We start from the raw sequence: 26109 nt of genomic DNA on the forward strand, positions 1-26109 counted from the left end.
TCGCGAGGTTTCCACCCCCCCCCCACCCCCCCCCCGCCCCTCCTCGCTCCACGTCAGAGGGAACCGGGCGGAGCGGCCAACATGGCGGAACGCAGGCGACACAAGAAGCGGATCCAGGTAGTAAAGGCGAGCCCCGGGGTAGGGGGGCTTCAGGGCGCTCGGGAGTAGAAGAAGCGAGGGAAGCCCCCGGAAAGGCGAGCGAAACCGAGGGCAAGACGGGGTGGGGGGTTCCTCCGCGAGGCCTCCGGGCGCGGGCTGCGTCGTTGTGAGGGGCCTGAGGGGGGGCGGTGTTGGCGACGGCAAAGACCGAGGCGGAGGTGGTGGGGCAGCGGCGGAAGGTAAGAGGCGCCGCGCTCGGAATCGGCGGCGGAGGCGCGTCCGCCAGCCTAGGATTCCTGTGACTGCTCCGGCCCAGGCCTCCTCGCGAGCTCGGACACCGACCTCCCCGGGCTCCTCCCCTCCTTTTTTTCTGCCTCATCCTCTCGCCTTAGTTATCCCGAAATTAAGGCCATGGTAATTAGGGTAGGAGGAGGCGGAGGGCTGACCTAAAGCATTCGGTTCTTTGTGCGCGAATGGGAGGAACGTAGGTGAGGGAGTAACCTAGGTTTGGTCAGCTGCCCCGGGGGCCCGGGCGACGGTCTGGCAATCCAGATGTTCAGTTGCGTATATCCTCCTTTCTCAGTGTTAGGAACAGGCCAGTTGAAGCTTTCCGGCTTTCTTCCAGGCGACACGGTGTAAATAAACACAGCGTCGTTGGTACTGCGACGACCTGGTCGCTCCCAGAAACCTCTCACATGCCAGTGTGCCGGCCCCATAACCTACATAACATGCTTCCCTCCTTCCACATGCCTGTCATCTGTGCCCATCTTCCCTGCCGTTTTCCCCCTGTTGTTCTAGCTTTTTGCCAAGAGGATTAAACACATGGAACGTCTTAGACTCAGGACGATTTCTGTTAGTCGTTGCCTCCTGAGCTTATCTGCCTAGAAACCTTCCGACGGCATCACAAATGGATAAAATGTTGTGAGTTGTTACGATGCCAATCACAAATTGTGACACTCATCGTTGACTTTCTGTTTCTTGGTATTTCATTGCCTAGAATGACTTTTTTCTGTGTAATGTTTTATTCCTCCATTAAAAAAATTTTTTTATGACTTAATTGGACTACACCAGAGGTGATTTGAGCCATGCACGTTAAAATTCTCCTGAAGACTAGGAAGCGCTAGGGGGGGGAAAAAAGATGCCAGCGGTCAGTAAATTTGGAATTGTGGGATTGGGCAGAAGTAAGAAAGTCTTCCGAGCAGAGCGCAGAAGAGAATCAGAAAGAGACAAGTTCCCCCAGGTTCCAACAGGTCATCAAAGCAGGGTTTAAGGGGATTATGGAAGAAGTTTCTAATGACCCTATTCCCAGTGGCAGGATTTGGTGTTATCACCCTTGCATTAGAGTTTGTATTGAAGTTGCCAGTCAAATGCGTACTCACGTACGTAAACTCACACACAGAGTGCATTTTATGCGCTTTAGCACGCAGTATTTGCCCAATTTCAGCTTTAACGTTGTGAAGGTGAACCTTACTCACTTTTGAACAGCGGCTTTTTTTTCCCCGTCTCGATCCTGTCTTAAAGAGTAAGGTAGATGGAGAAGCTGTGTAGTGGTGGTTGTGTCAGGGACCTAAAGCTTGAGCCAGAGTGTTCTGTTTGCACCCTCGTTTCACCGGTTACTGGTTGTGTAACTTTGGGCAAGTTACTTAACTTTTCACCTCGACTTACAAATTGTAAGAAAGGATATGTACCTCAAAAAAAGGAGAGGTTGTAGGGTTGTTGCAAAAATAGGTGAGTCAGTGACTTGTTATTAAAGATTATAGACGTTATTAGGAGTGTTTGGCCTGTAACTCCTTCCTTTCCCCTTCTCCAAAAGGATGAAAGGTTTGGGTTGGCTGTTTTGGTTTCTGTGAAGCACTCTGACGTACTGAAGACAGATTAACAGCTATCCATTCAGTGAATAAACCATCACCTTGTGAATTCCGTAAATATAGCTATTTATCCACTGCTGTGAATTTGGGGATTAGATATATATGTGAGGATCCGATTGTTAAACATCAGTTTGGCATATTCCTAAATAAAAACATACTAACGTTTATTATTCCCATCCTGGAGGTTTACACATAGCTGTACTAGAATGTTGTAGAGATCTTGGGAGTGCTATTTGGAGTACTGCTGTGCAGTGTTAACAAACTAATACAAGTGTACAATATCTTACAATGTCCTTGGGTCCCCCCCCCCCACCCCCCAAATCAGAAACTGTAATATTGGCCTCACTTTGGACAAAAAGATCAAGTGTAATGTCAAAGTTCAGAGTTTAAGTTACAGAAAAGATTCTTTTATAAGACTTTTGGGCAAAAAAGTCTGTAATATCAACTGAGTTTCCTGTTTGTTACTTGATGTTTCATATTTAGAAAAGATTCTTATGTTTAATAAATTCAAGTGACCTTGACTTGTAATTTTATATTGGAAGAAATGATTGGTATAATATCAGAGTTTCGAAAAGTAGCTAATTCATTTGCTTTTTCTAGTGTTACATAATTTCAGATTCTGATATCCCATCAAAGTTGGAAAGAAGGGGACTGTTTTGTCACACTTTCTTCTTGGATTCACTTTACTGATCACTGAAAACTGGAAGTGAGCTACATGTTTATTAATGTTAGGAGATTTTAATGATTGAGATTCTCAAATGAGAGTGATCTCAATCCAAATTAATGAACCATTTGAAAATAAATAATTTTAAGATTTAAGAAATGAATTATGCAAGTTTTAAAAAATATACAGTATGTGCATATTGGTTAGCAAAGTGCTTACTGGTTTGGAATCCTGGTATCATGAAAGTTTAGAGTTGAGAAGGATTTTCAGATAGTAGAATTTGTTTGGAATCCTTTTGCACAAATGCCATTCTTATGGGAAAAGCAAGATGGTAAAGCCCTATAACCTGGTACCCCCTACCATTATCCCATACTCATTGTCCTTAAACTATTTTTGGGACCTACATCTAAAAGTATTACTAGTATAAAACTTACTGATCTAATATATCACCATCATTTTATGGATAAACTAAGGTTCAGTGAGGTTATGTGACTTGACCCAGAGTCAGTCATCAAGGTAGTAAAACCAGATTTAGACCAAGTCTTCTAGTTCCCAGTTGAGTGTTCTTTATACCTCCCCAGTGGTTAAAAAAAAAATTTCGGAAATACTTTAACCCTGAAGTCCTTATATTAAATAATATAACATAAAGATTTAACATGACTTGTCCCTGCTAAAGAGAGAAACCTCCCATTTAGTATTCTGTTTATGTGTATTCGGTTGAGTTTGGGGACATTTAAATGGCTTACTAATTCTTAGAACTTTGGTAATCTGCATCTCAGTTAATTTTATTGTACCCATCTGTCTTCCTAGCAGTAAAACCCTGACATGTCATGAGCCTGTATGCTTAATTTCAGAAAAGGGAAGGAAAGAGAAAGTTTGTGACTATATAATCTGACTCTCTGAGACCTTCTGAAGAAAATAAGACAGAACCCATGAAGCCAGTCCTAAGTCCGAAAACTCACCCAGAGGCTTACCTGGAGGGCTTGCAATAGGAGTCAAACACAGAAGGGCACTGTCATAGTCAAGATACAGAGACTCTTGTGAAGCTTTATTAGTAACATGCTGTGTGACTTTAAGCAAATAATTTACCTAAGTCCTCCTCCAGCTTTCAGGTTTTACTCTGTTAATCTATTTGCATTTCACAAATATTTTACACTGCTTGCATGAAGATACGAATTTATAATTTGTTAACTAACCTTTTTCTTTTTTCCTTACTTCACTTCACAGATCAACCAAACTTATTTCTACTGAATGTAGCAATTAAAAAAATTCTGTAAGATAGAAGACTGGCTTTTTTTTTTGTTTTTTAAGTTTATTTATTTTTGAGAGACGGACAGCACAAGCAGGGGAGGGGCAAAGAGAGAGGGGGCGGGAGAGAGAGAATCCTAAGCAGGCTCCACTCTGTTAGTGCAGAGCCCAACACAGGGCTCAAACCCACAAAACTATGAGATCATGACCTGAGCTGAAATCAAGAGTTAGATGCTTAACTGACTGAGCCACCCAGGCACCCCAAAGACTGGCTTACTGACTCTTGATCTAATGTTTTTTCTCAAAAAAATTCTTTTAACTACTGGCTAAAATAAAATACAGCTAAAAATGATAACCCCTATTTCATTACAGTATTTGCATGTTGATCTATTCTAAAGTAAAAATAGCATTTAAGTAATTTAAAAAGAGTGTTCTAACCAGCTTATATAATTTTGGGTTGTGAGTTGCAGCAGCCAGCATCTTGGTATTTGGGTGCAAAGATGGCAGTCTAGCCTCAAAAACATTGGCTCTTTGCTTTCTAAGACATTTGAGCTCATTCATTGAGCTATAAAGTTCTCTTCATTTAAGGGTTGATGAGCTGGCTTCTCTCTCTCTCTCTCTCTCTCTCTCTCTCTCTCTCTCTCTCTCTCAAGACTTTTTAAATGTTTTTTTATTTATTTTGAGAGAGAGAGGGAGAGAGAGAGACTCCCAAGCAGGCTCCATGCTGTCAGTGGGGAGCTCAATCCCACAAACCGTGAGATCATGACCTGAGCCGAAACCAAGAATCGGACACTTAACTGACTGAGCCACCCAGGCACCCCTGGCTTCTCTTTATTAGTGGTTGATGCTATTCCCAAAAGGCCTTCACCTTTTTGTTAGAAGGTTTCTAGAAAAGTTATGAAAATATTCTGAAGATTTGTTCACATCAAAAGAGAACAAAGAGGGGAAGTATTATAGTCTAATGCGTAAACAGGAAGAGAGTAAGACTGTTTTATACTCTTTAGGCTTTAGCAGGGCAGCAGTGAGAGTGGAGACTCCATGGCAGGATCTCCCTAACCAGCTTCCCATGGTCATGTTCTCTTGGTAGTCTTCTTTCTGGCTTCTTCAGGCTTCAAAGCCAGAATCTTTCTATCTGGCTTCAAAGCCCCAGCAGATGGAACAAATTCTATACTTTTCTCTTAAAGGCATTCTACAATATGATAACTTATATGTGGTATAATGAACATTTCATAATATTTCACAAAACAAATTGGAAACCTATTAAGATTTGAAGAAAGAGCAAGGAAGGTTATCAGTTGTGTTACACCAATATCTTGATAGAATTCACTACATTTCTAGGGAATTACTTCAAGGGAAGTTATTGATACTTTTTAATAAAAAAGTAACTGGATAAGTAACTGTATCTACTTGGGAAAGATTATCCAAGTCCATATTTTCTGGGTCTTTTCTGTTCATTGTTGCTTAGTAGTATCCTTAATTTACCAAGGAGGGAAAAGAAATAAAAGTAGATTACTTGAGTCTGTCTTGATGTTGTTAGAAGAGTTTGGTGAACTTTGAAGTTAGTTGTTAAAGTGAGGTTTAAAAGTGTTATGGATTCATGTAGTAACAGATTCCCTACTGTATAATATAATAATAGAATAAATAGACTTTTCCATTTCTTGTGTTTCATCATATCAGATTTTACACGTGATGCCTCTGTCAACAATCAGTAGATGAGTACATTTATACCTGTGTTTAGTAAATGGTTTGATTGGGTGCTAGTATGAGTATAGACTTGTCACGCCTAAAGTTGTGCTTGAGAAATATGTGTCATACGATTTTGGAAAATAACAATTGCTATTTTGTATAATTATAACAAAAGATAGGTATCATGCTTTACAAATTTTGGTATTAACTGAAGCACCTAAAGGTATTCTAGGTATACACTCGGTAAGTATGTATTTGAACAATTTATGTTTATCTAGACTTATTTCCCATGGTTATTTTTAATCAAGCATATACAGTAATAACTTATCAGTTGATTACATAAAACTTTACATTGACAACAGATGTATCAAATGAGAAAAAAATTGAGCATAGGTGGGTGTGATAATAAAATAGAATTGGTTTCCATGAGCCAATTAGTAGTAGCTCATTATTTTCAACTATTTGTAATATTACTTTTTGGAATACACAAATATATAGGATATTATTTACTAATAGATGAGCCTCTTAGAAATGCATTGTATTATTCAACCAGAATTTAATACTATCATTTAACATATGATACTAACATGTTAATATATGTTAGGGTGATTTCAAAAATTGAAATATAGGGGTGCCTGGGTGGCTTAGTTGGTTAAGCGTCCAATTCTTGATTTTAGCTCAAGTCATGATCTCACAGTTCATGAGATGGAGCCCAGTGTAGGGCTTTGCATTGATAGCACCAAACCTGCTTGGAATTATCTCTCTCCCTCTCTCTCTGACCTTTCCCTGCTTGTGCACGATCTCAAAATAAATATTAAACACACACACACACAAATTGAAATGTAGATTTTTTTCACCTTTTAGTGTGTCAAAAAGTATACTTTGTGGTTCAAATCATTATGAACCTTGTGGTTTTAGTGAACTGGGAGTGTTAACTTTTGTGAATTAATTTTTGTTAATAGTGTTAATTTTGAAATGCAATGTTTTCAAGATTCTACTTTTGTATGATACATATTTTTCTATATAAAACTAAAGGTTTTTTATTCACGCAAATATTTTGTTTTTACTGTAGTCTTCATTTGGATTGAATAGTTTGAACTTTGAATTTTTATTGCCACACATAACCCACAGATGGGGTACTAGTAAAGTATAAGAATCATACACTGTTAATTGGGCAACTGGGAGAAGAGGATTTGGAAAATGCAGAGTAAGAAATATGAGAAGTAGCTGCCAGGTGATTTAACAACCAAAGTACAGGCTTTCACTTCATCCAACAAGTTATTCCCTTTTCAGGATAAAATTGAAGCTGGTACTTTGGTTTGTTCATTGTTCCTCATTTTCATCAAACATAAGTGAATTCAGACTTAACTGAAATTTGTGGGAAAACTGACATAAAGACTGATAACTTGGATTATTTTTTCTATTTTGTGTTATTAGAATGTCTTATCTAAAACATAACTGTCTTTAGCATTAATTGTTTTCAGCATCTAGATTCTTGGCAGATAGTTCTTTACGAATATTTGGCACTTCATTTAAGAAACAGACCTTCCCGAAATTACTCACATTTAGATTATACATTGCTGAGAATATTGCTTGAGTGCCCTCTGTATCATGCTTACATATGTAATTAAAGACAGTACTTTTGTTTTTGTAGCTTATAGCACTACAACAACTTCCAAAAGTGTATCAGATGTATACAAATGTAGATTGCCTTCATTTTCTTCAGTATATAGGTGGGGAGAAGACGTACACAGGAGTAATTGAAAGGGAAGAGAATACACCTCTTTAGTATCTGAAATAGTATTCTTATGGCTCCCACACTGGGACAGATCTCTCTGGTTAATTTGGGAATTCCTCCTGTAGTTTGTTGTCCATTGTTCAGGGTACATAGCTTTGTTAAATTTAACATTTACGTATGGCACCTGTTTCTACTTACTTTGACATTTGGGCACTCACTACTGGCAACCTCTTAATCTTTTAAATTACCGCTTTGTGGCTTATAAAAAAAGACCGGGCAAGAGTGAGGTGAGCTAGTACAAAGTAGTTACCATACTGGAAAAACAACTCAACAGAAATGCCTTAGCTGAGGTAAAGAGGCAGGTTTTGGCCCTATCAACAAGTATTTGAAAAACATGTAATTTTTTAAATCTCTATTCTGTCTTTTGTGTATATTATCAGGTCTCCTCCAGAGAAGACTTGAAAGAAAGGCTTATACTCCACTTTAAAAGATTTGTAGAACACATATGTAAATTCAGCACATGAATTTGTGAAGTAAATGATTACACTAAATATTCTTATTTTGCAGGAAGTTGGTGAACCATCTAAAGAAGAGAAGGCTGTAGCCAAGTATCTTCGATTCAACTGTCCAACAAAGTCCACCAATATGATGGGGCACCGAGTTGATTATTTTATTGGTAGGATTATATCAGTAAAATTCTACTAGTGTACATATTTTATGAAGATACCTAAATTTGAGATATGTGGACATTTTAAAAGTGCTTTCCAAGTATTATACAGAGATGCAGCTGGGTGATGGACATATGGCAGTTGATTATCCTGTTCTTGCCTTTTTTGATTACAAATGTCAATAGTAAAAAGACAAAAGAAAGTGCTTTGTAATAACACTAGTTGCAATTTTTTTTAATGGGATTTATTTTCAGTGATAATACTACATTTTGTTCAGATAGTAAAAGTACTTGAAGACAATCTTTTTGTAAAACTCTGGAATAGAATTCAATGGGAAACAAGTTTGATGGAATCAATGTAGGAGCTTTGGTTCTTCACATAATCCAAAGGACCTCATTATAAGCTAATGTCATCTATAATATGGCCCTGTAGCTTATAAATAGTGGTTGAAAAAAAAATAATATGAAAGTAAAATAAATGCTAGTCTCATCAGACCTACTATATTTAGTTTCTTCTTGTGATAGCAGTAGATTGTTCACAGAGCTTATTTCTCAGTGGGTCATGGTAAACTTGATAACAGAATTTCTATTACTGTCGGGAAGATTTTTGGTTAGTTTATTCTACATTTAATTGTGATTATGTGATAAGAATGATACTTATATTGATTTTAAATGTTTTTGTCTAGAACATTTCCACATAATATATCTGGTCTTAGTTCATATTTTTGAATGTCAGTTATTTCCCAACATTACTTTAAAAAGACCCTTATTGCTGTGTTTCACAAATTTAAGTTTTGAGGAATTGTTTATGTATCATGATCATGTCCGAATTAATTTCCTTTGAATTTGGTTTTATTTTCTGATGCCAGAATATCTTATAAATTATTACTTAGACATAAATTCCCATGTATACATAATTTAAAATGATAAATTTTTTCTTTAGCTTCAAAAGCAGTGGATTGCCTTTTGGATTCAAAGTGGGCAAAGGCCAAGAAAGGAGAGGAAGCTTTATTTACAACAAGGGAGTCTGTGGTTGACTACTGCAACAGGTAGTGTTTATTTCTTAGTGATGGATAACATAAGTAGTGATTTCAAAATACTTGCCATAGTCCTAAAGCTCCTTCCCCATTTTTATCATTAAATGTAGTGATACTAGAACATAGCTCAAACAGAGCTTTTTCATGCAACCTGGATTTTTTTCAGTACCTTTGGAAATGCATTTATTTGGTATTAGACTATGATATTTTCATAATTTTAATTTGTATTATATTACAATTATACATTTGCCAGGCTGACCGAGCTGAAAGGTCAGCAATACAAATCCTATACCAGTGTTAAAAGTAACCAAAAAAAGTCTTTCTTTTCTACGCAAATGGCTAGGGAGTCTTTCCCAAAACTTTGGCAGGGATTCCTAATAGACCTGTTATATCTGGGTTGTTTGTTTTTGTGCCTGTTTGGGGTTAGTCAGTCAGGTACCCTTCCTTATTTTGTTGGTGATTGCTAATGTATTCCTTGTAAAATCAAGGCAACCACAGCATCTGCCTTTTCTTTTTTTTTTTTTTTTTTTTTAAATTTTTTTTTCAACGTTTTTTATTTATTTTTGGGACAGAGAGAGACAGAGCATGAACGGGGGAGGGGCAGAGAGAGAGGGAGACACAGAATCGGAAACAGGCTCCAGGCTCCGAGCCATCAGCCCAGAGCCTGACGCGGGGCTCGAACTCACGGACTGCGAGATCGTGACCTGGCTGAAGTCGGACGCTTAACCGACTGCGCCACCCAGGCGCCCCAGCATCTGCCTTTTCTTGATTCCATGGTGAAGCATAGATAGTTCAGTAACATATCCATGTTTTTCATAATAGGTACTTCTCCTTTGAGAAAAACTTCTGATGGTCAGTGGTATACAAAAACCACTTTCCTCTGAAAATAAATATATTGATTTTTCTTTCAGTTTTTTCTCTTGGCTTACTTACTAAAATAATTAGGCATATTTATTAAGATGTTAATAAACCAAATTTTGGGGCGCCTGGGTGGCTCAGTCGGTTAAGCGGCCGACTTCGGCTCAGGTCATGATCTCGCGGTCCGTGAGTTCGAGCCCCGCATCGGGCTCTGTGCTGACAGCTCAGAGCCTGGAGCCTGTTTCAGATTCTGTGTCTCCCTCTTCTGACCCTCCCCCGTTCATGCTTTGTCTCTCTCTGTCTCAAAAATAAATAAACGTTAAAAAAAAAAATAATAATAAATAAATAAACCAAATTTTGTCTTTATCACTGAAGTTTATAATTGGTAGTAATCTTACATTTTAGATTATTTTATGTTTGGTAGGGAGATACACATAGTATTTGCTAATATGTTGATTAATGGCATTTAAAGTATCAGTCACATGACAACCCTCTAAAAACCACTGTTTCCCAACCTGGTTTTAAAACTGAAGTTAGGGGCGCCTGCATGGCTCAGTCAGTTGAGTATCCGATTCTTGATTTCAGCTCAGGTCATGATCCCAGGGTCATGGGATTGAGCCCCACATTGGGCTCCACACTGAGTATCAACCTCTCTACCTCTGCTCCTTTCCCCAGCTCACTGACTCTCTCTCTCTCTCTCTAAAGCAAAACGAAATAACAAAAAATAAAACTGTGATGTTAAAGAACTATCAAATATTTCTTAAAATTCTTAGTTGTCAAGGGGCGCCTGGGTGGCGCAGTCGGTTAAGCGTCCGACTTCAGCCAGGTCACGATCTCGCGGTCCGTGAGTTCGAGCCCCGCGTCGGGCTCTGGGCTGATGGCTCGGAGCCTGGAGCCTGTTTCCGATTCTGTGTCTCCCTCTCTCTCTGCCCCTCCCCCGTTCATGCTCTGTCTCTCTCTGTCCCAAAAATAAATAAAAAACGTTGAAAAAAAAAAATTAAAAAAAAAAAATTCTTAGTTGTCAAAAAGTAGAGTCACTGTTGGACCTTTCAAAAACAATGAAAATTTCACTGTTGGGGCAGGAATGAGCTAACAGTGATGTACCTGGTATTTTTCTTTACAGCCATTTCTGTAGAGCTCCAAAGTGCAAATTTCTCTGCCTGCCTCAAAAATAGATTTTTATTTTACATATGGTGTGAAAATTAAGATACTATACATGAAAAAACAGAGAAGCTAGGTAATTTACTCAAAAGTAGTAGAGCCAGAATTCTAAATCCAACACTCTAGCTCCATAGTCCATGCTCCTAACCACCATGATATACTACCTCCTCCAACAAAATGATGATGCATTTAATGAAGCAAATTAAGATGAAGGATTCATCTGTCAATACTATTTGAATATTAAATCTGTGAGCCCAGAGAGAGCAGCAAGTATTAATCCACATCTCTTGTCCTTTTAGGAGCCTTGATCCCTTGTTATATGAAGAGCCTTAAAGACCTAGAGATATACTCACTTTTCGTTGTAGATGTTATTCCCATTCATGCCAGGTTGTTTGTGTCCTTTCTACATGGAAATAGAGAAGCATAACTACCTAAATGTTTCAGAGCCACTTCTAATAAGCCATGGCCAGCCCTCGTGGGTTCCATCCTGACTACAAATAAAACCACAGAGATATTTGTCTAGTCTCATTTTATGAAGTTGATCAGTAGACTTGAGGGAGTCTGAAGAAAAACAAAACAGGAAGATGTAGAATGATACAAAGAGCAACCTTTTCTAATGTGCTCTGTGCCTCATAATGGCCTGCTTTGAGTATGAATCTAACTCTACATGTGACTTTGCATCTCCAACCCACTACTCCAGTAATGTCTTTTTCACTCTCATTCATATACCACACTCATTCTTTTCTGGTCTTTCATTGATCATAACCTGCCATTTTCCCCAAATGGTTTTTTGTCAATCCTGCCTGCCTCTCAATATAAATATCCCTCCAGTTCTGTCTCTGCCATGTGCTATTCCACAGGTCCTCCAGCCCACATTAATCTTTGTATCTAAGGTTCTATAGCATTTATAAAGTTAGTTCATACACTATACCCCTTAGCTATTTGAGAATTGTTGCATATGAGTCAGTTTTTAAAATTTCCTGCCAGCCATATCTGAAGGCAGTTATAGGACTATTTTCTGCTTTAGTGTAACTCCATAGCAGTTAGCACAGCGTGGGCATTTAATAAAACGTTACCATTGCTACATGGGTGAAAGTCTTAAACATGTCTGGCTTCAATAAATGTTTGTTAAACCTGAAAAAAAAAGTAAGAGGTGAGGAAAAAATACAATTTAATGACTTTGCATAAGCTGCTTTTAACAATCCATTTGTGTATTCAGCAGTTATAAAATATCTGTTGTATTCCAGGCCCCAGGAATACAAAGATGACTGTGACTTGGTCCCCACCTCCAAAGTACATATTCTAGCCTTTTAGAGAAGACTCATGACTAATTACAATGCATTGTGTTCTATAAGGAGGACAGGGATGAGAAAACGTCAAGAATGGCTTCACAGAGAAAAGGTTTAATCAAAATTTGAAACATAAATAGGTGATTACCCAGCAAACAATGGGAGAAAGGACAGTCAATCCTGGCAAAGGGAGCAGAACATACTGGAAGAAGGAAGTAGTTCTGTGGAAATGTAAGAGAGCTTTGTGTGAGTGATTTGTACTATATGATATGTTAAATAAATGAAGGCACTGGTTTTGTTACAATAGTAAATGTCATCTCACTTTTCCAGTCATAGAGTGAGTTGAAGTAGGCATTCTCTAAAGACCTGTCAAGGAATATGTCAGTAATTTTACTTACTAGTGAATAGATTGATGCTATAATGTAATAATATGAAACCAAAGTATGTGTATGTATATTCTGTAACTATTAAATGAAATTCAAGGTTTTGCTATAGCAAAGTTTGCTTACTTTGAGTACATATATTCCAGGCACCATGCTATAAACAATCTACATGTGATTGTGAGATAGAAATTTTACTAAAATTAAATAATGTACCCAAACCCACATAGTTAAGTGGTAGAGGTGGTATTTGAGCTCATGTACCTGAATATGACTTGTTCGACACCAGTTTTATTGTTTAATAGTCTGCATTTGACCCTTGAACAACCTGAGGGTTAAGGGGTGTCAACCCCACACAGTCAAAAATCCATGTTTTTAACTCCCCTCCAAACTTAACTACTAACAGCTTTCGTTGACTGGTAGTCTTACCGAGAACATAAACAGTTGATTAACACGTATGTGGTATATGTGTTATATGCTGTATTATAAAGTAAACTAAAGAAAAGAAAATGTTATTAAGGAAATCATAGGGAAGAGAAAATACACTTATAGGGCATACTGTATTTATTAAAAAATAATCCGTGTATAAATGGACCTGCGTAGTTCAAACCTGTGTTGTTCAAGGATCAACTGCACATGGGTGGCAGATACTAATGGTACAGTCTGTGGGACATTTCAGACAGTTGCAGAGTTTTATGCTGTGTAGATGTGAACAAGTAGAAGGCCAAATGAGAAGACCTAGAAATTAGTTTTGTGGAAATGTTCATGGAGTGGACCCCAGTTGGGCAGCAGAATAAAGCCCAGCCAGGCAGTTCAAAACAGAGGCCTCAGAGGGCACAACATAATGACCAGAAATAAGTGGTCACTGGACAGGAAGAAAGCACTTAGTTAAGAAGTGGTATGATGTGCTGGAGCAGGCATTAGTGGAGGTAGTGGAGGTAGAAAGGTGGGCAGTCAGCAGGCACAGATGGTGGATTTGAGACTTAGTTTGTATGTTGTGTTTGGTAGTTGTACATTATCAAGGAAGCAATGAAGAAGCAAATCAGGAACTCTGAAACTGGAACATAAGATTTGAAAGGATGGCTTTTAGGTAACAAAAGTAAGGGCAACTCAGTTTCTTGAGTAGGATTGTGAGGCTAGAAAAGAACTACCACTTAGATCGACTTAATTTAGGGTCTTCTAAGCTCATCAGATGAAGAAATGAATAAAGCAAAGATATCTTAAGTAGTTTATGCTAGTAAAGGGAGCAAACAGACATAAATTATATATTAAGTTAGAAGATGAATGCAATGGCTAGGATAACAGGAAACAGGAGAGAGGATGGGGATGGGTTTATAATTTTAAACAGGATAGGGCTACTTGAGAAGGTAACATTTGAAGGAAGTGAGGGAGTGAACCAAAAGGACATTCTTGTTTGAGGGAAGAGCATTCCAGGCAAAGAAGGGCATACAGAGCAAAAGCCCTCGGGTAGGAATGTTTAAAAAAAAATAATTACTGAATAAAGAACAATGCACTGAGAGAAATTAGTGAAACAAGGAATACTTGGTGTTTTGCCAGTATATTGTACAATTTTCAGTTTGTTACTGCTGTGGTTGTTTTCAGAGTCCAGGAATATCACCTTAGCATATTTAGTTATTCATTACTTAATTGAAGATATTTCATAATAGTGGCAGGCTGAATCGTGAGAGAAAAAAATAACATCAAGGAAGACTGCTGAAAACACGATTTAGATCATTCAAATCATGGGCACATTTTTAATCTGCTAACATTTCTTAAACTGTTTTATTTATTTTCCCCTTCTATCTGCTCTTGAATTTGAAATTTAACATTAAATAAAGAAGCATCTTGATTTACTCTTAATTCAGAGAAAAGTTTCATAAGGATAATTCCAAACTTGTAATCTGTTATATCTAAATTATATGGTTGAAAAATAAAAATTAGATGAAAAACTTATGTAATCAAATTGGCAGTACATGTTTTGATTAGAGGTGGGTTGACTATTTTTCCATGGATTTACTAGTTGTAATTTCTTTCATGAGTTACCCTCATTTTGGGGGGGTGGGGGCAGAGGGGTTACTGTTTTTTCTTTTCAGTCTATATCTATATAATTGATAAGGAGTGTAATATCATGCCATTTTTCCCATAGGCTTTTAAAGAAGCAGTTTTTTCACCGGGCACTAAAAGTAATGAAAATGAAGTATGATAAAGACATAAAAAAAGAAAAAGAGAAAGGAAAAGCCGAAAGTGGAAAAGAAGAAGATAAAAAGAGCAGGAAAGAAAATCTAAAGGATGAAAAGACAAAAAAGGAAAAAGAAAAAAAAAAAGATGGTGAAAAGGAAGAATCCAAAAAGGTGATTTTAGCTAAATTTAAGTAAAAATAAAAAATTATTATTTGCACATGATCACTGGCATATGAGCATTTTTGAAATGCTGTGCAGCAACCACTTAAGATATATATATTAGGGTTCTTACGAATACCATGGTTGAGAATTTTTATTTCTGTGTCTCAAATAGTGAAACTTTTTTTGACTATGAATGAATGTCTTATTGTTTTTCCTTTTTGTGTTTTTTTTTCGTTCTGCTTAACTTGTGTTTTAATAGGAAGAAACTCCAGGAACTCCTAAAAAGAAGGAAACTAAGAAAAAATTCAAACTTGAGCCACATGATGATCAAGTTTTTCTGGATGGAAATGAGGTGAGCATATCTACCTTATAAATAGAAATCCAGTTTTCCATAGGAGTTTTTAGAGTTATCTGTGATGACTTTACTAAGAAAAGAAGTAATTTTGGTAAATCTAACCACATAGGCACTACTTTTTAAAAAAACCAATAATTTCTCTGAATTAGAGTTACAAAAAATGTATAGAATATTAGCCAGAATTAGGTTCAGCTGTCTGTGAGTAATAGGAAACCTGAAATAACAGTGGCTGAAAACAGAATAGATGCTTACTTCTCATCAGTTAAATCTGAAATTTAGTAGTACAGCTAATGGCAGCTCTATGGTGCAGCTGTGTGGGGCAATTAGTAAAGGTTACCTTATGGTCCAAAATGACAGCTAGCCTTATATCTGCATCCAAAGGAAGAAAGGAGAATGAGGAACATGCCTCCTCTTTAAGGACATCTTCAAGGAGGCTAGCAGTTGCATTTCTGCCTGGATTGCCATGGCCAGAACCTGGTCACATGGTCATGCCTACCTGCAGTAAAGTGTTAGAAATGTGCTTTTTGTACTGGTGGTCATTTGCCTAGCTAAAATGCAGGATTTCCTTACTATCAAAGAAAAAAGAGTAGAATGGTTAATGGAGGGCACCAATAGTTTTCTGTCTTTTATATTCAGACTATACACTGACTATACACTACTTTAGAGGCCTAGGATTTTCAATGTTACTTAATGCTTTACTCAAGGAAATTGTATTTATTTCTTTTGTAATGGAAGATTTGTGTGATGGTAGCCTTCCATGAAGACTACTTAACTTAGTCATTTAACCAATACAAAAACATTAGTTATACACTGGCCATTGAATTCTTGTGAATTTCAAGGCATATTTGTTTTTGTTGTATCTAATACAAAAGTAGTATATATAAAGTAGTGGTTCCTAGAGCTATGAGTTTGAAATTCTGGGAAAGCTTTTCAGAAAATATGTGCTCTTGGCTCATTCTAGACATACTTGCATGAGAATCTGTAGTATGGAATATAAGGGTGGCACGTGTGTGTAATTTGTCTAACGTGTCCCAGGACAATTCTGATGTGAATCTTTGGTTAAGAACTGCTAGAAGAGAAGACCACAGTTCTCCCCTAATGTGAAAGTTCAAACACCTTCAGTTAAACATCAAACATTAGCTATATGCAAGGACATTATAGGTGCTTGGAAAAGCATGATAAATAAGATAAATTCTCTTCTTGGAAGTGCTTGTAGTCTAGCAAAGATACAAGCTTTTAAACGTATCACTGTATCATAGGTTGGTGACTGTTAGGATAAGAGAACATCAGTTAAGAATAGTAAATTTAAGACAGGATAAGGAGGGTCTGGAGACCTTGAACACTTGAACTAAGTTTTGAAGGATGATTGGCAGATTACCAGGTACACTGAAGGAGTGTACAGATCTATTAGGTGAAGGACACAGCCTGAGCAAAAGCAGGAGTGCTTGCATTCCTGAAAATACTATATTTTGTTCTATAGAAGGCAACATGCTTTCAAATTTTAAAAGTGGGAAATGTCTTTAAAAACTGGATTTTTAGAATGCATACTGGCAGGTGTGATGTCTATGGGTCTGATTTCTAGGGGAAATGTGCAGTTAAAAAAGAAGAATTGTGGGCGCCTGGATGGCTCAGTTGACTAAGCATTCGACTTCGGCTCAGGTCATGATCTAGTGGTTCATAAGTTCAAGCCCTACCTTGGGCTCTGTGCTGACAGCTCAGAGCCTGGAGCCTGCTTCAGATTCTGTGTGGCTTGGGTCATGTGATCTTGCAGTCATGACAATGAGCTCCTCGCTTTATGTGGAGCCTGCTTGTGATTCTCTTTCTTCCTCTGCCCCTCTGCCCTGCTCACGTGTATGCTCTCTCTCTCTCTCTAAAATTAAAAAAAAAAATTTAATTTTTTAAAAAAGAGAAATGGAACCCCCAGTGTTAGAATGAAATCAAAGACAATAGAGTTCTGGTCAAAATAGAATCAGGAAATGGAAGAGTAGTGATATTTATAGAAACTAAGAGATAAAAAAAAAAAAAAGAAAGAAAGAAACTAAGAGATAAAAGTAGGAATTTTAGATGGTGATTGGAGCAGAGTTCTGATTGTTCTGAATGAAGTAAACTTCTCTTGTGTAAAGCAAATCAAGCTTTAAAGCAGTGGTTCTCAGCTTATGGGCTACAGACTCTCCACAAGGGAGGAGGCAATGAAATTATTGCAGTTAGTCATGGAATCTTTATGTTCACTAAGCATGGATCTTCATTAATGATTCTTTTGTGTTTCATCAAGTGAGAGGGAATAAGGTAGAGTTGATTGCTGCTGGATCTGTAATAGGGCCTGGCTGAATCTATCTTAACTGTGCTCTTAGCCCAGACTGCTTCTCCTTATACCAGTGTGCACCATTATGTTAGGAACAAAAAGTTACACAGTTGCTGCTCTTTGGGTCAAAATAAGCAATGGTTTGCACACATGAACAAATTGTTAAATGCATGCAAGTACATGGAAATTTACTTAAGTGCCTTAAGGAATTTATAGTTTAAAAAAATTTTTTTCTAACTGAATAAATACCCAAAGAAACACTATTCCTGAAAGAAGGGTCTTTGGAATTTGTTTTCTTAGAAACTTAGTTCTTATATGTGAAGAAGTTGGAAGTGACTGTTATAGATGATACAGAATTAAGCTTAACTTTCTAATGTAACCTTAAGCACTGGGGTTTCTTGATTCTTCTAGGTATTTGTGTGGATATATGACCCGGTTCACTTTAAAACATTTGTCATGGGATTAATTCTTGGTAAGTACAATCTCTAAAATTTAGAAAGGAAAATAAAAATGCAAAAGCCATAGAGAAAAATATTTAACATAAAATAGTTATTTTAAAAGAGGTGTACTTGAAATAAGGTCAGAAGATTAATGACAAGCTGAGAAAAATATTTACAAGACATTAAAGCAAAAATGAGATTAACAACCTGGTAGAAAAATGGTAAAGGTGGTCCACGGGTAAAGAAATACAGTGATCAATAATCAGCAATAAGGTAACTTAGCCCTGAAGGGGTTAAATAACTTGCCTAGAGTTACTTAGCTTATAAATGATAGAGGTAGAATTTGAATCCTGATCTTTCTTGCTTTCTAAAGACCTAGAACCAGACTTCTGATTTCTTCTGATTATTCCATGTGGTCCCATTGCACTTAGAAAAAAAACTGGAGATGCTTGTATCCAGTTTCCCTAACTACCGAAAAACCATCAGAATACCTGCTGAGCTTTTCAGTCTGTAGGTGCCCGAGCTTCACCCCAGACTCAGAATCTTCAGAGTGGAATCATTTTTTGGTTTAGTGTTGTTCGGAGGTTGTTTCTTTCAGCTCCTCTAGTTAGTAGACAGATACATTCAGACAATAAGACATTGCATGAAAGCAGCAGCAGTCGATCATTTAAGGAGCTGACAATGTCACATTTTTAAACAACACTTTTTTTCTAACTGTATGTAATTTATAGTAGAAAAATCCTAGCCTCCAAGAGTAATAGTTAAAATGTTAGGTTGAGCTATGTGAAATGGCTGATAAAATTTACCATTTTCTATCTATAAAAATGGCAATTTTATATGTCTTAATATGTTTATATTTCAGTTTTTCCCCCTAGGAATATGATGACTGTTACTGCAACCAAGCCATTTAAGTTTTAATCTAAAAGTTCTCTATGTAACTTTGTCATTTCTTGTTCTAGTAATTGCAGTGATAGCAGCCACCCTCTTCCCGCTTTGGCCAGCAGAAATGAGAGTAGGTGTTTATTACCTCAGTGTGGGGGCAGGCTGCTTTGTAGCCAGCATTCTTCTTCTTGCTGTTGGTAAGTAGCATTAGTAAATTTGACCTCAGTAAGGAACATACCAAGCAATTTGGGCTATAATCTGGAGCTTCAAGTAAAGCTTAATTGCAACACGAATGTAGGCAAATCAAGGAGTATATGGACCTACTTTTTGGGTCATATCCCAGAACTGACTCAGGCTTGAGGTAGAATATGTACCTGATTAGATTTGGTCTGTTGTGAAGAAAGTATTTAATGTGTCTTCATCTGCATGTATATATGGCTTAAAGTTTAGCTATCACAGAGACTAATATTTTTACGATGGTTGATGATTTATGAGACATAATCCTTTTAGTAAGACATTTTTGTATTTTGACTTAAGGCAAATGAAACTTGTATTAAATACTTAAATTGTATAAGCTTAATAAATATATATTCAATTCAGTAAATGCCATTTTGGGGAAAAATTTTGCACCCGTGTACCAAAATAAATTCTAGATGCATTAACGTGTTATAAATGGTTTTTAAAAATCAAACAAGGAGACATAAGTAGTGTTTTTTTTTACACGCCTGGATGAATGGGGTCTTTATAGCTAAAGACAAAACAATATAAAAATAATCTACTTCAAATGAGGAAATTAAAAACAAATGATTAACAAATAGCTGAAAAATTCTTATCACTAGTAGTCAAACAGTAAAATTAAGATAACGGAATAGTTTTTTGCCTGTTTAATTAGGAAGTTTTGTTTGTTTGTTTGTTTTGTTTTTTTGGAATGGAGATACTCAGGGCTCCTGGATGGGTCAGTTAAGTGTCCAACTCTTGATTTTGGCTCAGGTCATGATCTCACAGTTCTGGAGATCAAGCCCTGCGTCAGGCTCCATACTGACAGCACGGATCCTGCTTGGGATTCTTCCTCTCCTCTCTGAAAATAAATAGATAAACTTAAAAAAAAAAGAAAAGAAATGGAATCACTCAGTGCCAGGGAAGATCTGACTGAAAGGAAATGCACTTAAATATGAAGAGCGATGGTAGTTGTGAATAATTTTAATGTTGTTCTTTATACTTGTCTGTATTTTTTACAATGAGTATATTACTTACCATGGGAAAAAAACCCATTATTTTACTTAAAATCCTAGTCTTTGAAGATATTTCCATAAAGGGTAGGCAGATTTAATTTAACTTTTTTATTTTGAGAAAGAAGTGGAAATTTTTCTCAGCTTATCTAAAGCTGTGTATTGATATTTAAACTTACATACAGTATATTATTCCTTGATCCACCTAGATTTTATATTGGTATATGGTACTAAGTTCTGATTATTTTCCCTAACTGACAAATCCACCTTTCCACCAAGGCATAAGAGAGTACTTCCTATACAAAATTTAAAAAATCACATTATTGATCTAATATCTATTGTTAGAGGACATACTTTGACCAAGATTATCTGAACTGAGCAAATGTTATTCTGAGGTTCTGTGATACATAATAGATTGCTGTGTTATAAACCATTACTCCTGGGGCGCCTGGGTGGCTCAGTCGGTTAAGCGTCCGACTTCAGCCCGGGTCACGATCTCGCGGTCCGTGAGTTTGAGCTCCGCGTTGGGCTCTGGGCTGATGGCTCAGAGCCTGGAGCCTGCTTCCGATTCTGTCTCCCTCTCTCTCTGCCCCTTCCCCGTTCATGCTCTGTCTCTCTCTGTCTCAAAAATAAATAAATGTTAAAAAATAAATAAATAAATAAAGCATTACTCCTATAGTCCTAGCAATTTGCCTCTGCATGACCCTTCACCCTGGATATCAGGGTGTCCTGAGTTAGTGCCACTAACTGCACCCTGTAGCTTATGTAGTATTTTCATTCAGTTTATCATGTTTATGGGCTTCTCTTTTTTCTCTGTGATCTCTGACTGTGAAGCTTTCTTCACCCACCTTTCATATTTTCCCTCTTCGAGCTTAGTCACCTTCAGAAAATACCCTGATGGTTCTGCATGTAACACAGTGCATTTGTGGGCCAAGAAATTATATCTAAGATTGTGAAGCAGCTAACTAGTGGTACTATACTACCTGCATCAAGAATGAGAAGCTATATTAGGGCACCTGGGTGGCTCAGTTGGTTAAGCGTCAGACTTCAGCTCAGGTCATGACTTTGCGGTTTGTGGGTTTGGGCCCCGCGTCAGGCTCTTTGCTAACAGCTCGGAGCCTGGAGCCTGCTTCAGATTCTGTGTCTCCCCCCCCACCCCTGCCCCTCCCCTGCTCATGCTCTGTCTCTCAATAATAAATGTTTTTAAAAAATTAGAAAAAAAAAGAATGAGAAGCTATAAACTTAAATTAGTACTTTCTGGCTCTCAAATCCCTGAAAATTTAGAAGCTCTTTCTTTTTGCTCTTTAAAATATCATTTTTTCAGTAGTGTTTTCTATCATCTTTCATTTTAAATATCCTATGGATTTAAGTATGCATTATAGATTAAATAATCTTGTAAATTAAAGCAGAAAACAAACCCAACATTTTGTTACCTCTCTTAGGCACTAGAGTTCCAAATATACTTTCAAATAGTTTTGATCTGTAGCTGAGTTATAAACTGGATATTTATTTTATATTATCCTATGAAGTATTATATATTAGTCAAAATTCTATTTGGTGCTACTCTGAATATGTATAAGATCTTTGGCGGTTTTCTAAATGGGTCCCGTTTAGTATAAGGATGGTGTGACAGTACATATCACAATGGTTTTCCCATGATTCTTTCACTTTTGCCCCTGGTAATCTAATGCCCCATAGAGGAAGAACTGTAAAACCTGTTAGGATTCTGCTATGCCCAGTTTATATATGTGGAGAATTTAAGTTTCATTTGTGCCATTTCCATACTGCTTTTCGTTGGATTTGAGCCAAAATTTCATATTATGGACCACTGGTCTTACAGCCCTACAAAGTCTATAATAGTATCATAATTTTATTTGGAGAAAAAATGTGCAGCCTCCTTAAAAGACATTTCTTTTTATCAGTGGAATTTATTAATAAATCATAATTGCAAACATATTTGCCATTTCTGTTTGTACCACAAAAGACATTAATGTGTACAGTCTTTCAGAATATTTATGTTCTTTGTGAAAATAGAAATTACTGCTTCATAAAAGTCAAGGCAGCTATAACTATTTCCTTTTATTTACTCAAAGCAGAATAATGGAGGAGGCACAAATGGCTGAGCTTTTTGCAGACCTGATATGTAACAAAACAAAACAGGAAAATCACATAGCTCTGTATAACTGGTAGATGAAGAGAAAACTATATGAAATACTAGGGTTTGTGTTTGTGATAACTTATTGCCCTAAACTTTAAAATTCTCAAATTCTTCCATTATCTAACCACAGTTTTGAGTTTGAGTTTTGAGAGTAACCTCAAGTGCCATTTGTTTAAGCAATCTTTGCTTTGTTTCCTAATATTAGGAGAGGAATCATCCTTAAATAAGCAGAAGTGACATAGTTAATTAACAAAATTGTAGCTAGAAAAATGTTCTTTTATTGTTCAGAAGTGTGTAATTTTACTTAGAAGACTCACCATTTAGGCAGAGTATGCACATGTCTTGGATCCATGATATATTTAGGGCCCTTTGGAAATGTATTTTTGTTTCTTTTAAAATCAGCAGTAGTAATATATGCACATGTATATAACAACCTATGCAGGATTATTTTATATGTATACTACTATGGTCATAAAGAGTATAATTTTTAATATTTTTCTACAGAGTAATTGCCTCACAAAGGCAAAAATGCCTACTAGGAAAGTCAGGGTGCAGCCTTTTTCCCTTTTAAAGGCTTCTTAAGATATCCTTCATCCCTTACTACTCTGTTCCCTTTTTCTTACATCAGAGTCTCATGCATACTGAAAGATCTAACTGATGGCTGTGCTTATTGATATACGATGTAGTCAGGTGTGCCCTCAGCATCGGAGCAGAATGTTCTGTGCTTGGAATACTGTGGTTGCTGCTAGATTAGTCAGGATTTCATTGTTTGTATATAAGGTACATGTAATGTGCAAATAATAAACTCTGAATGCTTCTTCAGTGTTTTATTAATATTCCTTGCTATCCGAGTCAATGCTTGAATTATTCAATTAGAGCCATTTTTCTCCTATAGCTCGTTGCATTCTATTTCTCATCATCTGGCTCATAACTGGAGGAAGGCACCACTTTTGGTTCTTGCCAAATCTGACTGCTGACGTGGGCTTCATTGACTCCTTCAGGCCTCTGTACACACATGAATATAAAGGACCAAAAGCAGACTTAAAGAAAGATGAGAAATCTGAAGCCAAAAAGCAGCAGAAGTCCGACAGTGAGGAAAAGTCAGACAGTGAGAAAAAGGAAGATGAAGAGGGAAAAGTAGGACCAGGGAATCCTGGAACAGAAGGCTCGGGTGGAGAACGGCATTCGGACACAGACAGTGACAGGAGGGAAGATGACCGATCCCAGCACAGTAGTGGAAATGGGAATGATTTTGAAATGATCACAAAAGAGGAACTGGAGCAGCAAACAGATGGGGATTGTGAAGAAGAGGAAGAAGAAGACAATGATGGAGAAACAACTAAATCTTCCCATGAAAAATCATAATCTGACTAATTTGGGACTAAAGTGCAAGAGGTTGGATTTTCTATGTTGGCTGATCGTCCTAATGTACACATGACATTTGTAGTATTCTTTAAATCCATTTGCTGAAATGTATTTGACATCCAAGCAATTATATTCAGTCCTTCATTTCATAGAATACTATTATTGGTACAGTCTAAAGCCATTTATAAGTTGTATCTGTTTGATAATTTTACAATAAGTAGGTCTTACTTGTTTTGATAGTTATCAAAGATGCATTTTCCACAATGATATTTAGATTAATGGCATTTTTGATAGTTGTATGGCTTTTTACTGTTAGATTAATCAAAATAACCAAAAGGGATAAAAGAGAAACACCAACATTTCAGATTATGCGTAGTTATGTAGCCATTTCACAGTTTCTTTAAAATGAAATGCTTAAACTCCTTGTTCTTGATAGTTAAGTTTTGGTTGATTATAAAAGTATACCAGGGAATTTCTGGGATTCTGAGTTAGCAGGGTTCAAAAGCATTTTGTGGAAACAAGCCAACTAGTAATGGTGCAGTAACACTTTTAGTTTAGCTACAAATTCTCCTTTTCCAACTTAGGAAATCCAAACTGATTTGTACATCTGACTCAGAGAAAGATAGTCATCTCCAACAGAGGAAGCAAACAGCACTGGTTGGAAGGTGATGGCTCTTCCCATTTCCTTGTCGTAAAGTAAAATGTATTCTGTACATAATTTACAAATAAACATTTTATTTTAATTGTTACTTATTATTTAGACATTTTTCTCAACACTTAAATTTGTAAAATTAAGACCATGTAAGGGTATGTTTTTAGAGAAGTGGAAGTTTCAGTAACCCACAGAACATCTGTGCTCTTTCTACAGCAGCTTCAGTTTTGTGCCAACATTCCATGTATTTGAATATGAGTTAAAAAGATCCTTAATAAATAAGAGCAGACTTAAAGTAGCTGTTTGTATGCCTTAATGTTCATTTTGATTTATCTTAAATCGATACATTCAGAAAGGAGGTACTGTATTACCAGATCAGGAGGCACCTCTATGAAAGATAATTTACTGTTCTAAAATAATCCATTTAAAATAAAGAACATAAAAGAAAACATAAGAGAACCATTGGACTCTTAAGTGCTTTGAACTAGTTTTGCAGTTTGATTTTATGCCTTGCATTACCTTAGTTACAAATCTTTCAGAAAAATCTGGTGTTTACCTATGAGCATATCATTCCTTGGATTTAGACACTTCTAAAATGATGATGAATATTAAATTATTTTCCTTCAGTCACAGAGCATTTTGCTTTGTAGTTCAAATAGGTGTTGTGGGTAGGTTTTTTTTCTTTAGGCTGTTTCCCATCTAGTGTTTGACTAAAGATGTTAAATTTTTCTAATTGTGAAAAAAGGCATTTTCTGCATACTGACACATTTTATTAAACATGGCTTGACTGCTTCTTTATAGTATTCCTTGTAAGTGGACAGAAATACAGCTGTTGATGTTAATGCAACTCTGTCAAGGCTACAGTCATTTTAATAAGTTTCCTCCCGGCAAATGTTCATTGATTTAAGTGCCTGGGTGTTTTCCCCTCACATTTTCAGAACGCTGCTACTGCTTATTTTCACAGGAAGGATATGCATAATTACAGCTTCGAGCTTCTTAATCACCAGTAACACTAATCCCTATTTTGGGGTATGATAATGGTACCAAAAGTGTTTTTCAGAAATAAAAAATGACCTAACTTTTACTGCTGTGTTAAGACCCAGGCACTCAATATTTATCCTAAAGCTCTTTATAATATATGTAGTATGTCTAGTCTTAAAGACATTTGGAGCATGACAAGAAAGTCAGCTTCTTATTGATGTTTGTGGATTCTTACAGAAAGTTAGTACAAATTTTTATAAATACCTGGTGGTCCCTGGGGGAAATAACATCCTTAACGATAGAAAGTGGGTTAGAAATTTCAGGTCAGTGTCTCCTACTATTTGAGGTTGTATACCTAAAGCAACTAAAAATCAAAAGGCTGCCACTATTCTATGCCTCAAAAGCATCGCTGGCTGTCTTGTTGGCTAACATTAAATATTCTTATGCCAGAGCATGGAGGAATTGTCTACATTAGTCAATGGAATGGTGATTTCTTTTTTACAAGGAACTTCCAAGTTTGCTATGCTACTGTAAGTAGAAGCATGAAGCTTTTGGATAATGTATGATTTATTGTGGAGTAGGTATAAATTGGCCTAAGGACTGAATTAACCAGCTGAGTCCAGATAATAAGAATAAAGCATATGTAATTCTTTAACTTAAAGTCAATGTATTAGATTGTTTTCCCTTTTCCCTCCCACTAATTTCTTC

The 26109-nt window shown here is 36.8% G+C and overlaps 1 protein-coding gene across 1 annotated transcript; it reads left to right on the forward strand.

The window, feature by feature from the left end:
• On the forward strand, positions 1-24718 carry SEC62 (SEC62 homolog, preprotein translocation factor). Its single transcript, XM_058730463.1, has 8 exons — positions 1-117; positions 7871-7979; positions 8914-9019; positions 14842-15046; positions 15297-15389; positions 18106-18166; positions 19094-19213; positions 23299-24718. Exons 1-8 carry the CDS (start codon positions 82-84, stop codon positions 23766-23768), a joined length of 1200 nt encoding a protein of 399 aa, XP_058586446.1. The 5' UTR covers positions 1-81; the 3' UTR covers positions 23769-24718.
• The last annotated feature ends 1391 nt before the right edge of the window (positions 24719-26109 follow it).

This window comes from Neofelis nebulosa, chromosome 5 (assembly GCF_028018385.1).
Source record: "Neofelis nebulosa isolate mNeoNeb1 chromosome 5, mNeoNeb1.pri, whole genome shotgun sequence".
NCBI classification, from domain to species: Eukaryota; Metazoa; Chordata; class Mammalia; order Carnivora; family Felidae; genus Neofelis; species Neofelis nebulosa.

Bases quoted from the DNA above. Each gene is read 5' to 3' on its own strand.
- SEC62 (XM_058730463.1), top strand. From the start codon at position 82: ATGGCGGAACGCAGGCGACACAAGAAGCGGATCCAG. The intron at 18,167-19,093 runs GTAAGTACAATC...TTCTTGTTCTAG, and splicing joins TGTCATGGGATTAATTCTTG to TAATTGCAGTGATAGCAGCC. The intron at 19,214-23,298 runs GTAAGTAGCATT...TTTCTCCTATAG, and splicing joins CATTCTTCTTCTTGCTGTTG to CTCGTTGCATTCTATTTCTC.